This window comes from Indicator indicator, chromosome 7 (assembly GCF_027791375.1).
Source record: "Indicator indicator isolate 239-I01 chromosome 7, UM_Iind_1.1, whole genome shotgun sequence".
Lineage (NCBI taxonomy): Eukaryota > Metazoa > Chordata > Aves > Piciformes > Indicatoridae > Indicator > Indicator indicator.
Genome location: NC_072016.1, coordinates 32,930,005 through 32,955,712, shown reverse-complemented (window position 1 = coordinate 32,955,712; position 25,708 = coordinate 32,930,005). Strand labels below are relative to the sequence as shown.

The window sequence follows — 25,708 nt, the reverse complement described above, 5'->3', positions numbered from 1 at the left end:
TATATTCCTAAATCCAGCTGCTGAATCTGGTTCCCATCTGCTGCTGAGTTCAGTCTGGGCCTTCCCTATTGCCTGTCCCCAGCATCAGAGGTGACATTAGCTACATCACTGCCATCAGGGATTGGGTTCCATATTGGTTTGCATCTATTTCATTTTATTGCTATTTTTTCAATTAAAGCTGGTTTAGTTTTCTTTCTCAGCCCATCAGTCTCTCTCCTTTGTTCCCTTTCTCTTCCCTTTGGGAAGGGAGAGGGGTTCATGGAGAGCCTCTGGAAGTTGTCTAGTGGCCCACACCTCCCTAAATCTCGACACTTGAAGTAGAAATTATTACACAAACCTTATATTTTCTGAAGTGTTCAGCAACAACTAACTTATAACTTAAAGGTAAGCAAGCTATCCTTATGAATATTGACAGGATGGGAAGAGCCATGTTTCTAGTGCTGAGGTGTTTGATCCCAGTGGCACATACAGACAGGAGCAGACATATGAGGATGATGAGACTTCAGCTTTACCACAGGTTCCCTCAAAACTGTTCAGAAAAAAAGAGAAGATAAATGTATACATACCCCTCTGGAGAATGCAACAGTTCCTGAAATGAGGATCCAAAAATAACAAGGAAATGTCAAATGTATCCATTTTCTTAGGCAAGTTTTTTTAAAATAATATTTTATTTTATTTTGAGTCAGTGGTATATTTAAAAACAATCTACTGTAAGAGTAAAAAGATTGTAGATAGTAAAAAAAAAAAAAGTGATGACAATAAAAAAAAAGCTACAATATAAAGTTAGTTTCCTTCCTCCCTCCCTCCTAATACCCCACCCCATCATCATTGTCTGATATTTCTCAGAGCCTCCAACAAATTGCCCTCTTTTTTTTTCTTTCTTTCTTTTCTTTTTTTTTTTCTTTTTGTTTTACACTTTCAAGCAATTAGGAAATTAAAAATATGTAAGGCATCCTTTGCAGGCACATTAATTCATTATTACATGAAAAGCAGGCACCATAAAAATTAAAACATTCTAAAAACCATCATATATACAAACGCTGTACAGAATGATGGCACAAGGACAAAGTGATTCTATTCAGTTCATCCTAATCCACATGAAATATTACACATTAAAGGAGAAAAGAAAAAGCTCTTCCCATTCCTGCACTCAACCACCAGGTTCTGAATGACCAGGAGGAGTCTCCTATCAGCTGCCTCTATTTCTTTTCCTAAAGAAAAACTCAAAGGCTTCCATGCTTTACCCCTTGATCATCACCCCAGCAGAAGGGCCAACTGAATGAAAACAGAGATGACCTGCCACCTACTTTGACAAAGCCCATCAGCAACCAGCTTCTTTGCAACACAGAAGAGTTAAAGAGAAGGCACATTTCACAGATAAGCTTTGTCTGCTTTTTTTTCACAAAGCTTGTCTGCTTTGTAGCCCTGGGCAGAATTTGGGGCTTCTCCTTCTGGAGAAGCCTACTCCAACGCGCACTGAATTCCCTGTGGATATCATCATCGATTCCTATATACACTGAGATTAGGTACAATATACTCAGCTCATTTTAAACTCCACAGCTACCTAAATCCTTTAGGTAGAAAATATTCAGCTCTTTAATTTTAATTTCCACAGCTATACCTACATGCCTGAAGTTATCCAGAAGAAGCTGGGAGGTGGTTTAGGACAAGGGTACTGTCAGTTGATGAACGCCTCCCAGTCTCAAGTAGAAATTCAGATTTCTTTCAAGTTCTGGGAGGGAATAACCCCAGGAAGGGGTAAGGGGGTTGGGGTGTAGTGTTGCTTCTGACACATGGCTAGAAAAGGATTTCTTATGGAGTTAAAGTCATTGCACTAAATGTTAGATACTGCACGCCTGAATGAGGTAAACATTATATACCATAAAACACTTAGGGAAATGAATTGTTACAGCTTTATCTTTGGACAACAAAAATGCTTCCTTCCTTCACTGGACAATCCCAGAGTCAACAGATGTTTGCTTCCGAGTTGTCTTTGGAGGCGGAGGCGGGGGAGTCTTGCTGGGGAGTGGAGGTGGCAGGTGCTGCAAGAAACCAATTTTGATAGAGTGTTAGCAGAAAGAGACCAATTCTGACAGACTGTGTGAGTCTGAGACATTTGCTGTTTCATATCTAACTGTAGGTAAGTCTGCAGCTCTCTGACTCCTGAAAGCTTCTCCACAGAATTTTCTGCTACGAATACCGAACGCTCTTGGCTATTAGCTTAAAATACAACTTTTGACAATGAGAAAAATCTCTCCTGGGTTCATGATTAATTAGCTCAGTATTTCAGGAAAAATCTTTTGAAAGCACTGGAGAAGTTTATAATTCCCCACTTTATATCATGATAGGATATTGATTTCTTGGTCTGTATTGATTGCCTTCAGCCTCTATGCACTACAGAGCTGAAAATCCAAGTTGGAGCACGAGCTTCATTGGTTTTTTGTTATTTTGGTATTTTGCACATTTAGAACACCAATAATTTAAAAAACTAATTGAAGAGATAAGTAACTTGCAATCTACTATTAGACATTCAGTAATAATTAAAACATTCAAAGTGGACTGTTCAAACATACATCTTTTAAATCACTCCATAGATCACACAACAGAACAGCAGCACCCTTGGTTAGATTCACCCATTAATTAGACAAATTAGAAGTCATTATGAAAATTAAGACTTTTTTTTCCCCCATCACATTCAATCACATACATGATCAAATCTGTTTCTGAAATAGCTTGAGAACACTGCAATTTGCTCTCACACTCTGCACCCAGGTTTTCTACAGCATTTTGTCTCTGCAGCCATTCCAGGTTTCCCATCGCTGCACCTTGCTACTCATCTTCCAACTTTTTTTAATGTCTTGGACAACACAAACAATGAATACTGTGCCCAGTTCTGGTGTCCTCATCAGAAGAATGACATAGAACTGTTGGAATGGGTCCAGAGGAGGGCCACAAGAATGATCCAAGGGCTGGAGCACTTCTGCTAGGAGGACAGGCTGAAGGAGCTGGGGTTGTTCAGCCTGGAGAAGAGAAGACTGAGGGGACCTTATAGCTACTTTCCAAGTCAAAAAGGAATCCTACAGGAAGACTGGAGAGGGACTTTTCATAAGGGTGTCTAGTGATAGGACAAGGAGGAATGGTTTTAAGCTGAGGGAGAGTAGGTTTAGACTGGATCTTAGGAAGACCTTCAGTACGAGGGTAGTGAGACTCTGGAATTACCCAGAGGGGTTGTGGATATCCCTTCCCTGGAGGTGTTCAAGACCAGGCTGCATGAAGCCTTGAGCAACCAAGTCTAGTTGAGAGGTGTCCCTGCCAATGACAGGGAGGTTGGAGTGGATGATTCCTTCCAACCTAAGCTATTCTAGGATTTCTCAATCACAGTGAGAAACTGGTAGACAAGCAACTGGTAAATCATGTGAAAATGCATGTGAAACAAGATCCTTCCTTTCAAAAGATATCCCAAGCTGCTATCCAAAAGAGAGGTTCACGGAGATGCCAGGACAGTTCAGTCTTTCATCTGTCACAGGACAGAAGCAGCCTGGAGAATCTCCTAATATTCCTGAAACTTCCTGACTGGGAGTTTCCAGAGACGTGCAAGAGTAGCAGGGAAAAAGTATCTTTAAGATAACTTGGTGCTCTCCTGTCCTCTTCCACACATGTTTTCCAGACAGCATAAATCTGGAGCTTTTACCACACAGTTTAACTGACTGTGGACTAGACAGAAAGCTAAGACTGCACACTAGCAGGCCAGATTTCTTTCAGGCCCCCTTTAAGTACTGAAAGGCTGCTATAAGGTCTCTCTGGAGCCTTCTCTTCTTCAGGTTGAACAACCCCAACTCTCTCAGCTTTTCTTTGTACAAGAGGTGTTCCAGGACTGAGCATATTTGGCACTAAAGACTTCCACATTCACAGTTCAGTTCAAGTTTATCTCAGCTCTGTTGAAGAAGCCACCAGGTTATTAAAAGGTTTGAGTCTTGAAAGGGCACTGCTGCTTGAAATGCACACAAGGAAACCCTGCTGAGTAAGCAGCACTCATTTTCCAGAGCAGGCTCAAACCCTGACTTACAGCAGGATACAATGATCTCCAAGTCAGAAAATCAAGAGACTAACATGAAAAGTAGATAAAATAAGAATTTTATTTTACTAAATGCAAACCCAAAGGTTTGTTTGGGTTTATTTTAATTAAAATGCCACTGCTGTGATCTCTCTCTCAAGCATTACAGTCAGAACCATGAAACATTTCCTCTACATGCCCAAATACTTTATTAACCTGATATATTAAGTTAGCTCCAGTATCCCTACTAAGGCACCTGAGTAAGAGGTGGAATAGTTGGGGATATCTCTGCTTACTGCCAGGGGGGTTGGACTAGGTGACCTCTAGAGATCCCTTCCAACCCAGTGCATTCCATAATTCTATGATTATTTAATTTCAAACATTCAATTGTCATCTGCAGATTTCAACATCCTGGAGGAACTGTGAGTTACAGTCCTGTGCCCAGGCTGAGGCTCTGGGCAGACGTTTGGAAAGGCTGGTGGTCTGCAGAACATCAGTGTACAACATGCAGGAATCCTCACAGAATCTAGCTCCAAACCTCCACCCTGGGCACAGACACCTCCTTCCAGACCAGGCCGCCCAAGGCCCCATCCAGCCTGGCTTTGAGCACTTTCATGGTTGGAAGATCCACAACTTCTCTGGGGAACCTGTTCCAGTGCCTTGGCACCCTCTTGGTAAAGAATTTCTACCTGATGTCTAACCTAAATCCAGCTTCTTCCAGTTTGGAGCCATTACCCCTTGCCCATGCCTTTGTAAAAAGTCCCTCTCCAGCTCTCCTGGAGCCCCGCTAAAAATAATTTAAAGCTGCTCTAAGCCTGCTCTTCTCCAGGCTGAATAACCCCACCACAGAGATGACATTAATTTAATAACCAAATAAACCAGGTGCCCCTCTCCAACAACATCACAAACCATCAGAATTTCTTCAGTGCTTTGCTCTCAGAAATCTTTTAACTTGGTATTTCTCACTAGGAAGAAACTAACCTTGCTGATAGCATCATTTGTGAAAATCCATTTTGAATTTAAATAACAGCATATTGGCAATAAATCTCAATTCAATCAGATCAAAGGCATTTCTCAAACAAATGAGCCCACCATCCTGATCAGAGAACAATCAAATTATCCCTGAAAACCTGCTTTGGAGGAACAGATACAAGGCAAATACAATGAGAATAAGCTAAATATATAGGCTATAAATAACAAGCACAAAACCTTCCAGAGTTTAGGTTCTGCAAGCAAATTAGGCAGAAAGAAATAACAGAGATAGGTAGATAATTATTATAATTGAATTTACAATTTCCATTAGAAAGTCAGATAAATTTAGTACATGTTCATTTATATAATAAAGCTACCAGTGAATATATTAAGTAGGATGTGTAATGCCTGTCAAGGCAACATTATTGAAGAATTAGTGTGACAAAATGTGCCAGTATGGAACTGGTGCAACTCCAGACCCAGCCACCACTCCCAGGGCTGGTCCATGCTCCCAGTTATTCCAGCACAGGAAGAAATTCAAGCACACTTTCCCTCTCCCCTTAGTATCATACTCAGAAAACCATTCTGATCTTCCCTCTGTACTCTGCACTTGGGAGGCCACACCAAGAACTGTGTTCAGTTTTGGACCCCTCACTACAATAAGGACACTGAGGTGCTGGAGCATGTCCAGAGAAGAGCAAGAAAGCTGGTGAAGAGGGTAACAGGGCTGGTGAGGAGTGGCTGATGGAACTGGGGCTGTTCAGCCTGGAGAAAAGGAGGCTGAGGGGAGACCTTCTGGAGGTTTGAGCCCGGTGGGGGTTGATCTACTCTCCCAAGGAACAAGTAAGAAGTGATAAGACAAGAAGAAATAGTCTCAAGTTGTACCAGGGGAGGTTTAGGTTGGATATTAGCAGAAAATTCTTCACTGAAAGGGTTCTCAAACACTGGAAGAGGCTCCTCAGGGAAGTGGTTGAATCCCCATCCATGGAGGTATTTAAAAGCTGCAGAGATGTGGTGCTGAGGGACATGGTTTAGCACCGACCTTGGCAGAGTTAGATACTGGATGAGCTTGTTCTCAAAAAAACCAATTTTATGACTATTAGGCTTATGAAGCTCAGTTTTGCTCTGCTTTCTCTTAGAAACTTTCCCTGGATTTTCAGTTTAATTAGCAAGTGCTTTGTAGAGTTGATCTTCATATTTCAGTGGTTAATTGTGAACCCACTGAATCCTGACACGTGCTTTTCCTCTCTGACAAAACTACAGAGGCTGCTGCTTCACATTCAGACCTATTTTGGGCAAGAATCCTTGACTCACAGCTACCTCAGGGGAAGCAGAAACCTTATGTAAAAGGCACATCTGCAAACATAGAAGCAATCTGTTCCTTCTGCCTTGAACATGAAATTGCTCCCATTTGTTTGTTGTGTTTTTTATTATTTTTGTGTGTGTGTGTGGTGTCCTGATAGAGAAAAGAATCAGGTTTAAAGACATTGGTCTCCATTCTTTTACAGATAAGAGACCACACTACACTATACACATCCAGGATGCAGTAAAAAGCAATTAAAGAAAATGAAAAAACGCGTTTTTTCCCCCTACTCTGTGAAGGCACAAAATGAGATACTACAATGTTGGTGGGGTTTTTTTTGTAGGGTTTTTTTTTGTTTGTTTGGTTTGGTTGGTTTTCCCCAATTAAAAAAAAAATCTCTTAAAAGTCAACAAAATTGAATAAAATCTGATTCCCAAAGATGGTCCTTGTGACACTGTAGGAGATTTCTTCCTGTGTAACTATTTTTCTTTGCAATTAAATGGCCAGCAATATAACAAACTATGGACATTCAATCAAAAAAACCTGTACCTTGAAGGATAAACAGACCTAATTGGGTCAGAAGCAGTAGAAATGAGATGTAAATAGAATCATGGAATGGTTTGGGTTGGAAGGGAACTTTAAAGGTCATTTAGCCCAATCCCCCTGCAGTCAGCAGGCTGCAACTAGAGCAGGTTGCTCAGAGCCTCAAAAAACCTGACCTGGAATGGTTCCAGCGATGGGGCATCTTACCACCTTTCTGGGCAACATGGGCCAGTGTCTCACCACCCACAGCATTAAAAATTTCTTCTTTCCATCTAGGCTAAATCTCTCTCTTTTGGCTCAAAACCATCACTCCTTGCTCTAATTACCTTATTGTCTACACTGCCTATCAGCTACACAGGACTCTGGAAATGCTTCCCAGTCACAGAATCGTTTCGGTTGGAAAAGACCTCTAAGATCATGAAGTCCAAATCTGGAGCTCTGAACTGCTCCTTCTCACTTTGTTTTTAGCAGGAAGCTGAGTTGCCTGACAAGTAGCAACTTGCTTACTTCATACTGGCAATGAAAAATAACAGATAATGGGAGGTCTTGGTGGAGTAACACTCCCCTTCTGAAAGAGCAATGATGTGCCAGTGGAGAGAATCAACCCAACGCCACACAGGGGAACCAAATTATAATTGGCCCTTTGACCCAGGAAACAAAGGTATGTGGAAAATACTGCAGGTAACCAATGTAAGATGACTGATTCAATTCTGTATCATACTTCATCTCTTGGAGTTTCTTTTGACAGAGCCATTAGCTGCACTTGCTGGAGTGTACTTAGGTTGGATGTTAGAAGAACCTTCTTCCCCAAAATGGTTCTTGAACACTGGAACAGGCTACCCAGGGAGGTGGTTGAATCCCCATCCCTTGTGATGTTTAAAAGAGGTGGGGATGTGATGCAGAGGGACATGGTTTAGCACCAGCCTTGCTAGAGTTAGGTAGCAGTTGGACTCAATGCTCTTATAGGTCCAAAACAATTCTGTGAATCTGTAACTGAAAGAGTCCTTCTGCAGAGGGCCACTTTGTCTGCTCTTACCCACCATGTGCTAAACAGAGAACCCTAGAATAGTCTGGTTGGAAAAGACCTTAAGATCAAGTCCAACCATAACCTAACCTCTCCCTGTACAAAACTGTTAGACTATGTTCTAATGTCTCATGCAAATTGTCTTAAACAGCTCCAGGGAGCAGGCATCCATTACTTCCCTATCCCAGTGTCCAATGACCCTTTTGGTGAAGAAATTTTTCCTTAAAATCCAACCTAAACTTCCCTTGGTGCAACTTAGGTCCATTTCCTTTCTTCCTGCTACTTGTTACCTGGGAGAAGAGGCTGGTCCCCACCTTGCAATGACCTCTTTCAGGGAGTTGTAGAGAGATCACAGAATCACAGACTGGTTTGGATTGGAAGGGACCTTTAGTCTAGTTCAATCCCCCTGCAGTCAGCAGGGCCATTTTCAACTAGAGCAGGTTGCTCACAGCCCCAAACAACCTGACCTGCAATGGTTCCAGGGATGGGGCATCTCCCACCTCTCTGGGCAAGCTGGGCCAGTGTTTCACCACTCTGAGTGTCAAACATTTCTTCCTTACATCCAGACTAAATTTCTCTTTTTCAGTTTCAAACTGTCACCCCTTGTCCTGTCACAACAGGCCCTGCAAGAAAGATTGTCCTCATCTTTCTTCCAGGTCTCCTTTAAGTACTGAAAAGCCACATTAAGGTCTTCCTTGAGCCTTCTTTTCTCCATGCTGAACAACCCCAACTACCTCATCCTGGTCTCACAGCAGAGGTGTCTCACTCCCCTCCCGGGATGAAATGAAAGTTCGCTCAAAACAGGCATCATTAATTGCCTCAAATCAGTACCTCAGATTGCTGGGACTGCGGGAGCAGTGGGATGCTCCTTTGGGGGTGATGGCAGCAGACAACAGGAAGAGCTGAAACTTGTTAGAGATCTGCACCCCTCATGCATTGAGGACTTTGCTCCCTTTGTGTGCCATCTGCCTTAAGACAGGGCTAATGTGATTTTCCTTCTGTTGAACGACATTTCTGCATGTGGAGGCCATTAGTACTTCGGATCGTGCCGACTAACTCCATTTTCTAAAGCACTGCTGTTCTGCTCTGCTCTCTACATAAACAGACCACAAGAGTTATGAGCAATACCCTCAGAATTAGGTTTAAACTCCAGACTGAAACTCTAGTTCTTATTGAAGGCCATGGCCCAGCGAGACCAATAAACAAATGTGTTACCAGTTGGCCAGAGCAAAGCCTGCAGATCATCAGGCTGAGGGCAGTGAGATGGTCCTTTCCAAAACAAAATCAAGGGTGCTGCTCAGGGACACATCACAGGCTCTGTATCTCCAGGCAAACAGTGGAAGAACACATTTTTCACTCAAACTCCTGCAATAAGCAGTGGTGGTTCATTGATTTTGAGACTTATTAAAAAGTGACTCTCAGCTTTTTAGAAACTCTTTGCTTGGCAAGAGCTTGACCCACCGAACCTTGGCCCAAATGAGGTGGGAGGTGCAGGAGACTTTGTGCTAAAGGAAGGATGTGCAATGCTTCCCATCTCCAGCAGGTAAAAATAATTATCAGATGGTAAATAAACCCCAAATTTCTTCCTTTTCCCATCCCCCCTCCCCCCTTTTAGGTACATAGTCCTATACATGATGGAAAGCCTTTGGTCATAAGCCTATGTTCATGAAAAGCCTGGGGTTTAAGAACTTATAGAGTTACGCAATTGTCAAGGTTGTAAGAGGCCTCTGAGATCATCATGTCCATGTCCCTCAGCACCACATCCACAGGTCTTTTAAACACCTCCAGGGATGTTGACTCCACCACCTCCCTGGGCAGCCTGTTCCAATGTTTGGAGGATCAAACAAAGAGGAGGCATTTATTTCCATTTGTGAGCAAATGCAGTCCTCAAAGTCAACTTTCCAATTTAATATAATGGATTAATCATTTCTAACTTCAACTTTTCCAACATATCCACAGGATAATATTCCTAACAACTGAACTCTCTCTGCTGTGGTAAGCTGGCAGTGAGCCTTTGGCCACCAAACCAGTGCTATGAGTCCCAAGCTGGTGGTACCACCTTACTGAGAGACTTCCTCACCAGCCTGTGCTGACATGGAGTCAGGGGACCGCATGAGGCACTTAGCAAGGAGGGATTTCTCCTGAAAAATAACATCAGGGAAGAAGCAATTGCAAACTCTTAACTAGTGCTTCCAACAAAAATGGTGTGATGGCTGGAACCCCTCTGCAGTGAGGACAGGCTGAGAGAGTTGGGGTTGTTCAGCTTGGAGAAGGAGACCTTAGAGCAGCCTTCCAGTACTTGAGGGAAGCTACATGAAAGATGGGGACAGACTAATATTTAGCAGGGCCTCTTGTGACAGGACGAAGGGTGATGGTTTGAAACAAAAAGAGGGAGATTTAGACTAGAGAAAATGAAGAAATTTTTTACACAGAGGATGGTTAAACACTGGCCCAGGTTGCCCAGAGAGGTGGTAGATGCCCTATCCCTGGAACCATTGCAGGTCAGGTTGGTTGGGACTCTGGGAAACATGCTCTAATTGAAGATGTCCCTGCTCACTGTAGGTGGGTTGGAGTAGATGACTTTTAAAGGTCCCTTCCAATCCAAACCATTCTGTGATTCTATGAATTCTATGGCTCCAGTTTGGTCTCCAGCCTCAACTCTTTGTCTTTCTCTGCATGAAGACTGTATGTTTCCTTTAAGGGCATTTTTCTGCTCACTGCAGCTACTATAAGAGACAATGATCAACACTACACTCTATGAATCACAACACATGAAAAATGCCCCTGGATTTTTCCTTCTTGTGTGAACACTGCCATTATACCCAAATCACCAGTCTGAATGCTCCTCATGTAACAGGATCCCAGAAAGCCAAAATAAGCAGTCACCACCAGCCCTGTGAGACTGGTCAGCCTTGGCTGTCCCCCCTTGCCCAGTTCTCCATCTGTGCCAGACTGAGCAAGATGTTCTCCTCCAAACCATTACCTGATGCCTAGTAAGTGTCAGAGCTGCTATTATAAATGTAAGTGTTCCTTTGTCTATTTCCTTTGAGTTTCCCTCCTCGCTGTGAATACCAAGCAGGCAGCTGATTTGTATGCAAGGGTATGGATGAACCCATAGAGAACGAGAAATGCCTAAAGGAATCCCTTGATGTAATAATAATCCTTGCAGGAGTCATAGACTTCTTTTTTTATGCTCCCATCTATTATTAAGGACATTTTTAACTGAACAAATCACACAGCGCAAGAAAATATACGCAAGGGTCTCACAGTTAACAATGAATAAGAGGACAATCAGAAAATCATAATTAGGTGATCACCTGGATAAAAGACCTTAGTTAGACCCAGCTAACAGTGGGCTCCAAATGATTTAAGATCACCATCTCAGACGTTAAATGACACTATTGCTGGCAGTTTGATTTGAAGCAGTCGGTGCATTTATCACTGCATGCTTTTCAGTTCACTGCAGCACTGGGTTTGGGTTTTCATAACTGGCTGCAAGGCAACCAGAGTGAACAAGGTAATGATTTCTCACACAGGCAGATACTGCCAGTTTAAAAGCTACCAAGATAATCTTATCTATAATATCCTTTACTGATTTTTCTTCACTGATACAATGCTTGTGTAATTTAAAAGATGATCAGTTTACCAGGCAGAGAATTAGAAAGTTATGAAGTATGTACGTAGCTGTTTGACCCAGGAAAACAGAAGGCATTAAAAACTGCAAAGCAAGATTTAATCACAGCAGTAATAAGAATCTACCCATCTGATCTTTCATGCCCAGCACTACTCATTTTCTTTATGTTCTTTAATAGCTTCTTTCCTACAAGCCTCATGAAATAAATGTGCAGAGAGATTGTTACAAGACTAGAAGCCTTTTCTGAAATTAATTCTAAGGCTATTACGCTTGGCTTTGTAACAAATCAGCATTAGATCCATTTTCATAGATTCATAGAATGGTTTGGGTTGGAAGGGACCTTAAAGATCATCTAGTTCCAACCCCCCTGCCATGGGCAGAAACACCTTCCAGCAGACCATGTTGCTCAATGCCTCATCCTACCTGGCCTTGAACCCCTCCAGGGAGGGGGCATTCACAACCTCCCTGGGCAACCTGTTCCAGCATCTCACCACCCTCACTGTAAAGAATTTCTTCCTAATATCCAGTCTAAATCTGCTCTCCTCAAGCTTCAATACATTCCCTCTCATCCTATCACTACAAGCCCTTGTAAAAAGTCCCTTCACAGCTTTCTTCTAGACCCCTTTCAGGTACTAGAAGGCCACTATAAGGTCCCTGTGGAGCCTTCTCTTCACCAAGCTGAACAGGCTTTGAAACTCACCTTGTAAAAGTTTATCAAAATAGAGATGCTGAAGAAAATTTTGGACAGTTAGCTAAGGTGACTCAGCCTATACCTGATTGCATTTCTGAGCTATGCTTAAATCCTGAGGCCCTTCAACACCTAATGTGGGTCCATTTTTACAATTAGAAAATATATTAAAAGAAAAATATGAAAGGACTCTAAGAGGTAAAGACTGCGAAGAGAAAAAAAAATTAAGACCAGAATACAACTTTCATAGAATCACAGAATTGTTAGGGTTGGAAGGGACCTCAAGGATCACCTAGTTCCAACCCACACCTCACACTAGATCAGGTTGCCCAGAGCCACATCCATCCTGGCCTTAAAAACCTCCAGGGATGGGGCTTCTAGCACTACCCTGGGCAACCTGTCCCAGTGTCTCACCACCCTCATGGTGAAAACCTTCTTCCTAACATCAATCTGAATCTACCCATTCCTACTTTTTTTCCATTCCCCCTAGTCCTATCATTACCTGACATCCTAAAAAGTCTCTCATCAGCTTTCTTGTAGGCCCCCTTCAGATACTGGAAGGCCACAATAAGGTCTTCTGGGAGCCTTCTCTTCTCCAGACTGAACAGCCCCAACTCTTTCAGTCTGTCTCCAAAGGAGAGGTGCTCCAGCACTCTGCTCATCCTCATGGCCCTTCTCTGGACACATTCCAGCACCTCCAGATCCTTCCTGTAATAAAAACTTTGCACAAAGGCACGAGAGCATATTGCTCCTATTTTTATGAACATCCATTTAATGATGTGGAAACTCTGCTCACGACAGGTACCAGAGCTCCACAAGGTCACATCTCCAACCACAATGAGACTGAGGCTGGAACCTGAGCTATCTTCAGGTCTGAGCTCCAACCATCACAGCCAGATGGTATTTGCTAGTAGGACAGTAACTATCTAGCTTGTGTCCAATGAGTGGAACCCCCTCCAACAGCTCACAAGGATGGGAAAAAGAAACTGGTTATTGGGATTTTTATTCCCATCATATTTTTTATCATCTCGTCGGTTAATGTTTTTAGCTAGAAACTGAACTCACATTAGCAATCCTGAGCTGCTACCATGACCTGAAACTTACAGTAAATCATACAAAATGAATTTATTACTCTGGAGCTCACACAGGAAACATTCAAGAAATCTGAAAGCTAATTTGAATTTCTCAGGCTTCTTCATGAAGATGGATTCCTTAGACAAAAGTCCTGGCAGCCCTCCTGTACATTCTGTAATTTTCCACTTGGAGGTCTCTATTCAGGTCAAGCAAGAGCTGGCCTCTGAGACAGAAGCCAAGGAAATGGGTAAGAGCTTAGTATGCTTTGATGGAAATTAAGAGGAAAAGGGTTAATTAAAAAAAAGTTTAATTAAAGTATTTACTAAAACCATCCAGCCATGGGGTAGAGCCATGGAACAGAGGATGGGAATAGAGAACATTCCAATATATGTATACAATTCCTGAAATGACTTCTATATCTGGGGCTTTCCCCCACCCTGCGTTTAGGCTGGAAATATTAAGTTCCTGCAACAACACAGTTACAGTTTCAACCATGAAAAAAGCCAGATTTGTGTAGTGTTGTGCCCTGTGATGATTTGTGTTAAAAAAAGACTATTCCCAGAGTTAAAACTCAATTCCTGTTTGCCTCTTTCTCTGCTGGGATCAGGATGCTTTCTCTAACCATGAAAAGCAAATCACTCAACAGAATTTCATTTGAATGGGGAACTTCAGAGAAATCCTGGAAGATACCTCTGCAAACAAAAAAAGAATCACTACTGCTGATGAATTTTCCCACAAAATAACAGCTTGCCAACGTTATACATTTCAAAGTCAAAGGAAAGAAAACCTCTTGTACCGGGTTTGTGTGACCAGGTTTTGGCAGTGGATGGGCTAAAGGGGTGGCTTCTCTAGAAGCTGCCAGAAGCTTCCCCCCATGTCTGATGGAACTAATGCCAGCCAGCTCCAAGATGGACCTGCCACTGGCCAAGGCTGAGCCCATCAGCAATGGTGGCAGCAACTCAAATAACAGATTTAAGATTTGGGGAAAAGCCAAGGTCAGTGAAGAAGGAGGGGGAAGAGGTATTTCATGCACCTGCAGTCTGCAGTGAAAACCACGGTGAGGCTGGCAATGCCCCTGTAGCCCAAACCCATGGAGGTTAATGGTGGAGTAGATATCCACCTGTAGCCCATGGAGGAGCTCATGCCAGAGCAGGTGGGTGCCCAAAAGAAGGCTGTGACCCCATAGGAAGCCCACACTGGAGTAGGCTCTTGGCAAGATCTGTGGCCCTTTGGAGAGAGATGCTCATACTGGAGGAGGTTTCCTGGCATGGTTTATGACCTCATGGGGGACCCACACTGAAGCAGGTGCTTCCCTGAAGGACTATAGCCCGTGGAAGGGACCCACACTGGAGCAGTTCATGAAAAACTTCAGCCAGTGGGAAGGACTCATATTGGAGAAGTTTGTGGAGAGCTATGTCCCATGGAAGGGACCTCATGCTTGAGGAGGGGAAGAATGTGAGGAGTTGGCCTGAGGAGGAAGGAGCAACAGAGACAGCATGCGATGAACTGACCACAACCTCCATTCCTCACCCCTGTGCAGGAGGAGGAGGAGGTACAGAAATCAGGAATGAAGTTAAACCCCAAAAGATGGAAGGAATGTCTTTTAGTATTTGGGTTTATTTCTCACTATCCTGCTTGGATTTGATTGCCAAATGAGACAAATTTCCCCAAGTTGAGTCTGTTTTGCCCATGACGGTAACAGGTTAGTGATCTTCCTGTCCTTATCTTGACCCATGAGCCTATTTTCTCTCCCCTGTTGAGTTGAGGAGGGGAGTGATAGAAAGGCTTTGGTGGGCACCCAGGATCCAGCCTGGGTCAACTCCTGAGACATCTTTAAACCTGCTTTTTTCTTCAAAAAGAAAATAAATGGCCCTTCTCAAAAGTGCTGCTTTAAAGAAAAGGACCAAATTATTTTTAAAAGCTTCCAAGATACAGGAAAGAAAGTTGAAAAAGTGTATTTTCTTCAGAAATCTGAAAGCCCTGTTGATGATGAAGAGTGTTTCTGAGCTCCTTCCCTCAAAGGGGGCACATGTGTTTGTCTCTAGGAAACAAGTGGCGATTGAAAGCTGACAGAACAGAGCTCCACAAAGGAAAGATGTCAGTACATGTTTTATTTCCTTTCCTGAGAGAGGACTGAAAGGGTATTAAATCTAATTTGCTGCTGAGACTATATCCTGTTGGTTAAAGCTCCCTTACCAACACTGCTAACAACATTTTTCTTAGTCTTCTCCACCAGAACAAATCCAAGCTCCCTTCAGGTCAGTCCCCATGAGTGATGCTGTTCCCTCACGCTCCAGACACTTGTTTGCAGCTGTAGAAGTGTCTGGATCTGCTGAAATGTCCACAAGCAGGATTACATCTCGCTGTGGATTGCTCAAGGTACAAAAGCCAAGAAAATTGTAGGAAATGATTATCTTTTCTGAGACTCACCCTTTGATGAGCAGGGGGAGAGGTTGTTGGGCTGATCAAGTCTTGACTTTCCATGAGATTGCCATAATCAGCCATACTTCCTTTGAGAGGCAGAGGAGGAGGAACATCAGGGATCTCAGAGCTGGACATACCATTCAGCTCCAGATCTGTAAAAAACAACACTCAGTTAACTCTTTCAATAAGTGAATGGAATCTAAAGATCCAGACTGCACCAGTTCTTATGGCACTGATACAGTGACAATGCTGTACCTGCAGTATCTGCTTTTCACTGCCTCTATAATTATTTGCAGCTCATCTAATGACAGGAAGATCCACCTTAACATGAGGAAAAACTTCTTTACCGTAAGGGTGACAGAGCACTCGAAAAGGCTACCCAGAGCTGGTGTGGAGTCTCCTTCTCTGGTGACTTTCAAGACCCACAGAATCACAGAATATATTTTGTTACAAGAGATCTTCATGATTATCCAGTCCAACCTATAACCCAGCACTGCAAAGTCACCACTAAACCATGGCCCTGAACACCAGGTCCATCTGGATGTGTTCCTGTGTGACCTGCCCTAGGTCATCCTGCTTTGGCAGGGGGCTTGGACTTGATGACCACCAGAGGTCCTTTCTAACCTCTAAAATTCTCTGATGAAAGGAAAACAGAAAAAAATGAACCAACCCCCACATTGATGGGATGTGGAGTCACACTGGGCTAATTTTTAGGATACACTCAGAGTACTTGAACAGCCTCCTCTTTTTAATAGAAAATGATTTTTACTTTGGATTTCACACCACAATATTCCTAGCTTAGCAAGTATATTTTTCTCAGCTCTAAGCTCTGCATTCTCACCTTGTATATTAACACACCACAAAGTTTTGGTGCGTGCCCTAAAAAATATAACCCAGCTAAGCTTTATTTACTTTCTCACAGTAAAATAAAAGCTTCTGGTTAATAAAATGCACAAACAAAAGCCTATAATTAATAACATCTCTCTCTCAAAAACTTCCAAACTCCAGGTAACTACAATTAATGAGCAGCCATTAGTTGTTGAGTAAATAAAATCATGCAAGAGGAAGTACAAACCATTTATTATTATGGTTTGCTGGGTAGAAAGGTCCCTTTGCTTCACAGCTAAATCCTAGCAGGTACGTGCTGCAAAGGCAAATAGCCTGTGGGACCATAAAGTTTCCTGAGGCCTGGGTGCTACATCAGTTTTTGTGTAAAAATCCACCCACGGTGCATTTTGGGGTAATTTCAGTCGTTTTAAAACAGGCAAAAGCCACTCTGAGCATTATGAGATAAGAAACTTAATTTATTTTTGATCAATTAGGGAAGCGTTTTCATTCAGGAAATTAAAAAAATGAAAAAGGTGTTTTTATTTTACTTGCTGATTTGTGAACCAAGAGGAGGACTTGTTTAAACAGGTGTTAAGCAGACTACCCTAAGTGATCCTGCCCTGGCAGGGGGTTGGACCTGATGATCTTGAGGTCCCTTCCAACCTCTGATATACTGTGATACTGTGATGTTATTATTGCAAGGTTCTTATCAATATCTTACAAAAAGTGTCTTGTTATTTTGCTCTGGAATGGCCTCTCACTAACACAATTTAACTGGAAGGTCCCTGTATTGATTTGTCACTGAAAATTGTAATTTTAATTTTCATCCTTTCAGTTGAACTTCCAACTGCGCCAGGAAGAATATTTCCCATCCTGGGACTTCAAAATTTCAGTGGCTTCCTCTACATCAGACTGAAAAGTGGTGTCTGCCCTCCAGGACCTGGATTTCTCATAGCTTTTTCCACTTCTCCTTCCTTTTGTACACATATGTGGTTTCTCCATTCCCCAAGCATTTCTAATACTTTCCTTCAAACGTCTCTATCAAATCTACTTCTTCTAACCTCATGTCAGTAAACATATAACTGGAAATCCATGGTTTTAGGTCTCACTGTACACATTTCTTGAGTGAAAACTGTACAGGGGCATAACAAGACACAATTATCCAAAGCTAATGTGAATTTAAATTGCCCTGAACACTTAATCTTTGTATCTTACATGACATTACAGTATCTGCTAAATTTCATCTGAGCCATGACATGTAGCCTAACAGATGCTACCAAGAAGCAATAGGACAAGAGAAAATGTCCTCAAATTGTGCCAGGTGAGGGTTAGGTTGGGTATTAGGAAAAATTTCTTCATGGAAAGGGCTGTCAAGTTCTGGAACAGGCTGCCCAGGGAAGTGGTGGACTCACCATCCCTGGAAATATTTAAAAGATGTGGTGCTGAGGAACATGATTTAGTGGTGACTTGGTAGTGCTTTATTAATGGTTGGACTTGATGGTCTGAAAGGTCTTTTCCAACCAAAATGATTCTATCATTCTAAGACAAATGCTGAGTTACACAAACCCTTTGTTTCTTTAAGGTTGACATCTGCAGGACTCATAGACAGGCCAGTGAGCAATGTTTTCACTAGAGCTGCAGAGAAACAAGGTGTGGAAGCAACTCTAACATCTGCAATCCTCTGAACAACCTGGAGAGTCACCAATTTTTTTGCAACCGTGTCACAGAATCATAGAATCGTGGTTGGAGAAGGCCTTGGAGATCATTGAGTCCAACCATTATCTAACTACCATGTCGGGTGCTAAACCATGTCCTGCTCTGCTTCTGTCCCTTTCCCTCCATTCCCCAGCTGCTGTTAGAGCTCTTAATTTTCTGCAGCTCCCACTGTGTTCATACAACCTGTACAGGGCACCTTCACAAACTCATCCTCTGGCAAGACAGCAATAACTCCCTGTGAATGCAGACAGAATACTTTCATCCACATGAACATTGCATCATTTACACAATCATAGAATGGTTTGGGTTGGAAGGGACCTGCCATGGGCAGGGACACCTCGCACTAGACCAGGATTCTCAAGGTCTCATGCAGCCTGGTGCTGAACGCTTCCAGAGAGGGGGCAACATATCTGCATTCAGTTTGGCCAACTATTTAGTAGAACAACAAAATTCTATAATAAAAAGAATTATTTGCCTTGATTAGCTAATCTCTTGCTAAGCTTAACGACATCCAGGAGTCATCTACCTACTGCAGAAAGAGATTTACAATACAAACTTCAGTCATTTTCAGTTGTACTTCAAGAAGATCTATTTGCTACAGACCTATTACTTTTCTCCTGCTCAGTTCAGCTAAAGTATACCTCACTAAGTCAGTCACTATACAAATAATTGCTCAGCATTTCTGGTTTGCTATCATTATTCAAGGTGTTTTATCAGACTAGGATGGTCTGAATATTTATTCCTTACTGGATGTGTGCTGCAGAGGATATCTGGAGCTGCAGGAGATGAATTAGATAATTTTTTTTTTATTATTCATAATCTAATGACCAAATTTTACACTCCATTCTCCTAAACTGCCAGCTAACAAGCAAGCACTATTGCTTAGCAACCCATTAGCTGCTTTTAACCAATTTCTGCATTGAAGTCACTTCTTCATTCTTGGAATTCCTCACACTTTTTATCTCTACAATTCCTCACGTGCCCCATGGGTCTGCAATAAGCTGAACCTATTGTTCACAGTCCCCATAAATCTCCAGCACATAAATATTTTCAGAAAAACCTAATAGCTCAAGACAATTCTTAATAAAAGAGATCAAATTTGTGTTAATAAAATGTACATGGGATGAAACAATCCAATTCAAAGAGCATTTTTAGCAGGACTATATATACTCTTCTTCCCTGTTTTTCCATTTTTTAACATACTGGTAGTTCTTGGCTAGCAAAACTCTAAAGAAAGGAGAGACTTCACAGTTTTCAAAATACTTGTTTGACTTCGCAAAGGAAACGCTGCACTGATTTGCACTTGCTTGTCCCCTTCCACATGTTTGCAACCAACAACTGCAAATCATTAAAACAAAGCCACATGTCTTGGAGAAGACAATTCTGTGGCTACAGGTTTGTAGAATAAACGCATTCCTGCTCACAGCACATATACCTGCACTTGACAATAAAAATTTTCCAGAACTTTCCACTATTTAGAGGAAAAGGTATCAAAAAAGCAATTAAAACAGTGACCTTGTCAAATGAGATTTTTTTAAAGCTGATCACCTATACTCCTCTGGACTAACAGAATCATAGAGCAGAATCACAGACTGCCTTGGGTGGGAAGGGACCTTTAAAGATAATCTAGTCCAACCAACCCTACTGCAGTCAGCAGGGACATATTCAACTAGAGCAGGTTGCTCAGAGTCTCATCCAACCCAGTCTGGAATGGTTCCAGGGATGGGGCATCTACCACCTCTCTGCAGAACCTGTGCCAGCATTTTACCACCTTCATCGCAAAGTGTTTCTTCCTTCTCTCTAGTCTGTATCTCCCTCTTCTCCTTTAAAACAATTACCCCTGGTCCTATCACACCAGGCCCTGTTGTGAAGTCTGTTCCCAGCTTTCTTGTCAGCCCCTGTAAGTACTGGAAAGCCACCAGAAGGTCTCCCTGAAGCCTTCTCTTCTCCAGGCTGAGGAAACCCATTGAACTCTTGATTGTTGTGCCAGCATTTGGGTACATGTATCAAAAAGCCCTTTTGGGTTTTTTCTGGTCACATGCTGACAACTGAAAACTCTGAATTTTGGGGTAACAGTACTGTAAAAGAAATAGCTGCTGTATTACAGCCAGTTTTGCAACAGGGTTTCCTGAAGACTGAAACAGATTATATTTTACTCAAGGAGAGATGTCAATGTCAAACAAAATACATCAAAAAGACTGACTTATTTTTTCTCCCTTCTGGCTTGTACTCACTACATAGAAAACAAAAGTTCTTTCAAGGTACAATTACATTAGAAGATTGCTTTTTTCAGCCTTTATGCTTTACAATACCCTAAATCCAATACACAATCAAGTACAACACTAATTTTTGACAGCTACTCTATACCTAAGTAATTGTTAATGATTACTTAAAAAGGAAACTTTTCCAATGAGACAACTTTGCTTGATTTGTAAAATATTGAAAGAATTTTTGCTGACAAATGTATGGAGCATGATGTTAAGAGGTAGGGTCTTGTTCCTGCAGGGAATCTCATGGAAATGGGATTGAGTAACTGTAAGAAGTCAAATCAGGGTGTAGGTAGACCACAAACACCACAAAACAAATACTAGACAGCCACAAAGATGATTTATGGGGTGCAGTACCTCTGCTATGAGGATAGGCTGAGGGAACTTCAGCCTAAAGAAGACTCCAGGGAGACCTTACAGCTGCCTTCCAATACCTGAAGGAAACCTGAAGGAAGGCTGGAGAGGGAGTTTTCATAAGTGTGTCTAGTGATAGGACAAGGGAGATGGTTTTTAACTGAGGGAGAGTAGGTTTAGACTAGATCCTAGGAAGAAGTTCTTCATTATGAGGGTGGTGAGACTCTGGAATGGGTTGCTCAGGATGCCCCCTCCCTGGAGGTGTTCAAGGCCAGGTTGGACGAAGCCTTGAGCAACCAGATCGAGTTGAGAGGTGTCCCTGCCCATGGTATAGAGGTTAGAGTAGATAATCTCTAAGGTCCCTTCCAAGCTAAGCCATTCTACAATTCTATGACAGGAGTCTTTTGTCTAGCATTTGCGAGGCAAAGAAATTGTAGATAAAATTGAAGACTTACTGGACTGCATGCTGAAAGAAAGTTTTGTCCGAGGAGTTATTGGGGGCGGCGTCATTTGGGAGCTGGGCGGCGATGGAGAGACGGAGAAACGTCTTTCACTCGACATAACATTTATGACTTGGCTTTTTGGTCTCTGTGGTCGTAGTGGGCTGATCTACATGGAGAGAAAACCAGTGACACAGCAAAGGAATGCATTTTGGTACAGAGTGAGAGACCTTGGGGATGCTGTATTTCTCCCGCCACCTTGCAGTAGGCAATGATAACACACAGTTCTTCAGATTTAATGCAATCTGTGACAGCTCCAAATGTTTTTCCCTTCTCCCCAGCAATCACAGTCAGACTCAAGGCACACAGCTTCCCCTGGTTTTTCTGAAGCAATGAGCCAGTTCCCCAAACACTTGCTTAATATAACAGCTAAGGAGGTCTACATCCTTACATGAGATTATACAGCATTCAATGTGTGCTCTTCCTTCTCCCATGGCTCCACTTGTCTTTTACAATTTATTTCTTTAATTGTTTGCATGGTCAAACACTCTTCTGAGGAAGCCATCACCTGTCCAGAAACTCCTGATGGTGTCTGCTTCTGCTTGTATTTAATTCACTGAAACATCCTCATTTCCAGAGAAGGGCAACAAAAGCTGGTGAAGAGTCTAGAGAACAAGGCTTATGAGGAGCAGCTGAGGGAACTTGGGTTGTTTAGCCTGGGGAAAAGAAGGTTGAGGGGACACCTTCCTGCTCTCTCAACTCACTGAGAGGAGGTTATAGTGAGGTGGAGGTTGGTCTCTTCTCCCAGGTAGCAAGTGGTAGAACAACAGAAAATGGCCTCGAGTTGCGATAGGGGAGGTTTAGATTGGATATGAGGAAAAATATCTTCACTGAAAGAGTGGTCAGGCACTGGGAACACCTTGGAGGTGTTCAAAAAATGTGTGGACATGGTACGTTGGGACAGGGTTTGGTGGTGTTAACAGTTAGACTCAATGATCTTAAAGGTCTTTTCCAACCTTAATGACTCATTCTACTGTTTTGCCCTGGATGCTTCAGCGTCCATTGAAAGTTTCCATCAGAAACTCGTAAATGATTGTTCTAATCTGATGAGCAACTGACGCTTTGTTAAGGTGATTCCTTCCACTGAGTGCAATTCTGAGCTCCAATCTTCGTTACCCAGCCACCAGCCCCTGGATTTCCAGTAATCGCGGGGAAGTGTTTATTTCCAGGAGATCACAGAAAACAGAGCAGCAGCCTGAAGTTAAGAAGGGAATTACATGCAAGGTGCTGCATTAGGACAAAACAGAAAAAATGCCAGCAGCAATTCAGGCTGTTTTGAAGAACTCTCTCATTTCACAACCTCCTTTTAAAAAGTGTGTTGTGAAGGAGAAACCTACAGTGAGGTACAAGTGCTTCCTTTTGCTCTCAGAAAACAAACCATAAAAGGCTTTGCATAAAAGGCTGTGTCTCTGACACCCTTCTACAACAAATGAATGACCATAAAGTGTGTCAAAATTTTTTTTGCAGGTTCATCACAACCTCAAGACCTCTCAGGATTTTCTGATACTAAAATTCAAGGCCTAAAGACTCCAAAGGTTTCTTCTTTCAAGATCATTTTTTAGTAGGATGGATAAGCAAAGCAATCACTTTATTGGAGGTATATAATTACAGAAGAGGAAGTAAGGAAAACAAATTGATTTGGAAAGCTGCAATGCCATAATCAAGAGAAAATCCAACAACTAGAATCAAGTACTCAGCACTGGTCAGGCCACACCTTGAGTACTGTGCCCAGTTCTGGACTCCTCAATTCAAGAGATGTTGAGGTACTGGAATGTGTCCAGAGAAGGGCGATGAAGCTGGTGAGGGGCCTGGAACACAAACCCTATGAGGAGAGGCTGAGGGAGCTGGGGGTGTTTAGCCTGGAGAAGAGGAGGCTCAGGGGTGACCTCAATGCTGTCTACAACTACCTGAAGGGACGTTGTAGCCAGGTAGGGGTTGGTCTCTTCTCCCAGGCAACCAGCAGCAGAACAAGAGGACACAGTCTCAAGTTGTGCCGGGGAGGTCTAGGCTGGATATTAGGAGGAAGTTCTTCACAGAGAGAGTGATCGCACATTGGAATGGGCTGCCCAGGGAGGTGGTGGAGTCGCCGTCCCTGGAGATGCTCAAGAGAAGACTGGATGAGGCACTTGGTGCCATGGTCTAGTTGATTGGATAGGGCTGGGTGATAGGTTGGACTGGATGATCTTGGAGGCCTCTTCCAACCTGGTTGATGCTATGATTCTAAGTTCCCAATTTAACCTGGTCTGTCGCTACTTATCTCAAATAAATGTTAACGACTGCTGTGATTGACAGGCTTGGTCCTTCTCTTGCAGCTTCACATAAATTGTAATTCTGCTAGGGAATATGAAGTCTTTGGAGATTGCTAAGCCATAATGAACCCATTGCTAATTTTTTTTTGGTAGTTTAACGAAAGCAAGATCAATAGTGAGTGATGTTACACACCACTAAATCAATAAACTGTACAGCCTGTTCTTCTGATTTCCAACACAAGCGTTCGAGTGGTCTGTTAACTACCTGCATTCAGTGTTAGGTTTGCTATCAGCTCATGGAATCAAACAACTAACAACGAGAATTTATGTTAAATAAGTTTATGGGATACTTGAAAGAAGATAAAAATCTCTAGGAAACTATTACTGATAATTTTTGCACAGCAAAGTGCTTCATTTGTCTTCTGATAAGATCATAGTAAGTACAAGAGCTCTGTAATTAGGGCTTGGGTTTTGATCAGTCAATAAATTCATTATGAGTACAGTGAAATTGGGAAGGCAGCATTTAAGCCATGCAACAAGACAAAACAACTTCTGAATGCTCCTTTCTAAAGAAATTGTAAAATAATTCTGCAGTTAGTATCACAGAATGTGGGGGTTGGAAGGGACCTCTGGAGATCAACTAGTCTAAGCCACCTGCTAAAGCAGGGTCACCCAGAACAGGCTGCACAGGATAGCAATGCCCAGGTGAATTTTGAAAGTCTCCAGAGGATACTCCACAACCTTTCTGGGCACCCTGCTCCAGTGCCCTGCCACACCGACAGCAAAGTTCTTCAGATGCAACCTCCTGGGTTCCAGTTTGAGCCTGCTGCCCCTTGTCCTATCACTGGGTACCCCTGAAAAGAGCCCAGCCCCATCCTCTTGACCTCCACCCTTTAGATAGTGATCAGCATTAAGACGATTCCCTCTCAGACTGCTCTTTACATATCTTTCCCCATTCTGCCATGACAATTCATTTGACTGGGAGAAAAAAACCCAGCAGTTCCTGTATAAGAAAGTCCATCACAGTGATGGGAACACTCATTTCAGTTGATGACATCATCTCTGAGCAGAGATGATGCAGAAGCTCTGTAGAGATGGGAATTACCACTGTCTGAGACACCTGCTGCACCTCAAAGATTAGATTTGGTATCACGCTTGCAATTACATTGCAGAAACCAATTAGTAGGAATTAACACAAGATCCAGAACAGAACAAAACATAAAGTTATTGTTGGCCAGCAGGCTGAGGGAGGAAACTCTGCCTCTGCTCTGCTGAGACCCCACTTGCAGTGCTGGGGCCAGCTCTGGAGTCCTCAGCACCGGAGAGGCATGGACCTGTTGTAGTGGGGCCAGAGGAGGGCCACAGAGATGATCAGAGGGCTTGAACCCCTCTGCTGTGAGGACAGAATGTCCTCCTCTGCCTCATGAAGAGGAAAGAAGGCCTTGATCCATCTGGTGTTGACAAATGCAAGCAGGCTGTACTTCTTTCATCTGTTTTCTTGAAGGTACTTATCAATTGTCAACATACTAAAGAAAAGCAGGTCTTATTCTGTAAAACCCCTAATTCTAGAAGACAGAACTAAGAATCCATTAGAAAGTTCACCCTCCCTGGAGGTAATCAAAAATGAGCACACAGGGCACTTCAGCACGTGGGTTAGTGGGCACGGTGGTGCTGGGTTGATGGTTGGACTTGATCTTAGAGTTCTTTTCCAACCTTAAATATTCTATGATTCTAAATGTTGTTACTGAATTACTGATGGTACAAATGAGTTCTGATATTCTCAGCAGAAGGAATTCAGTAACTGTAACACAAACTCTACTTATTAACACTAGTTTATTACTAAAATTAGGAAGAGGTTCTTCAGTACAAGAGTGGTGGGACTTTGAAATAGGTTGCCCAGGGAGGTTGTGGATGGCTCCTCCCTGGGGTTGCTCCAGGCCAGGCTGGATGAAGCTTTGAGTAGCCAAATCTAGTTGCGAGGCATCTCTGCCTATGGCAGGGGGTTGGAGGAGATGATCTTAAAGGTCCATTCCAACCTAAGCCATTCTGTGATTCTATAAAAATATCAATTTAAAATC

The 25,708-nt window shown here is 42.6% G+C and overlaps 1 protein-coding gene across 1 annotated transcript in view; it reads right to left on the bottom strand.

The window, feature by feature from the left end:
* Window positions 1-954: 954 nt before the first annotated feature.
* Window positions 955-25,708, bottom strand: part of DOCK1 (dedicator of cytokinesis 1) — a 340,787-nt gene continuing 316,033 nt past the window's right edge. Inside the window, exons 50-52 of the mRNA XM_054382721.1 lie at window positions 21,337-21,490; window positions 15,723-15,868; window positions 955-2,042 (exon numbers count right to left, since the gene is read on the bottom strand). Coding sequence (XP_054238696.1) covers window positions 1,947-2,042; window positions 15,723-15,868; window positions 21,337-21,490 — 396 coding nt within the window. The 3' untranslated portion in view covers window positions 955-1,946. The remainder of the gene's footprint in view (window positions 2,043-15,722; window positions 15,869-21,336; window positions 21,491-25,708) is intronic.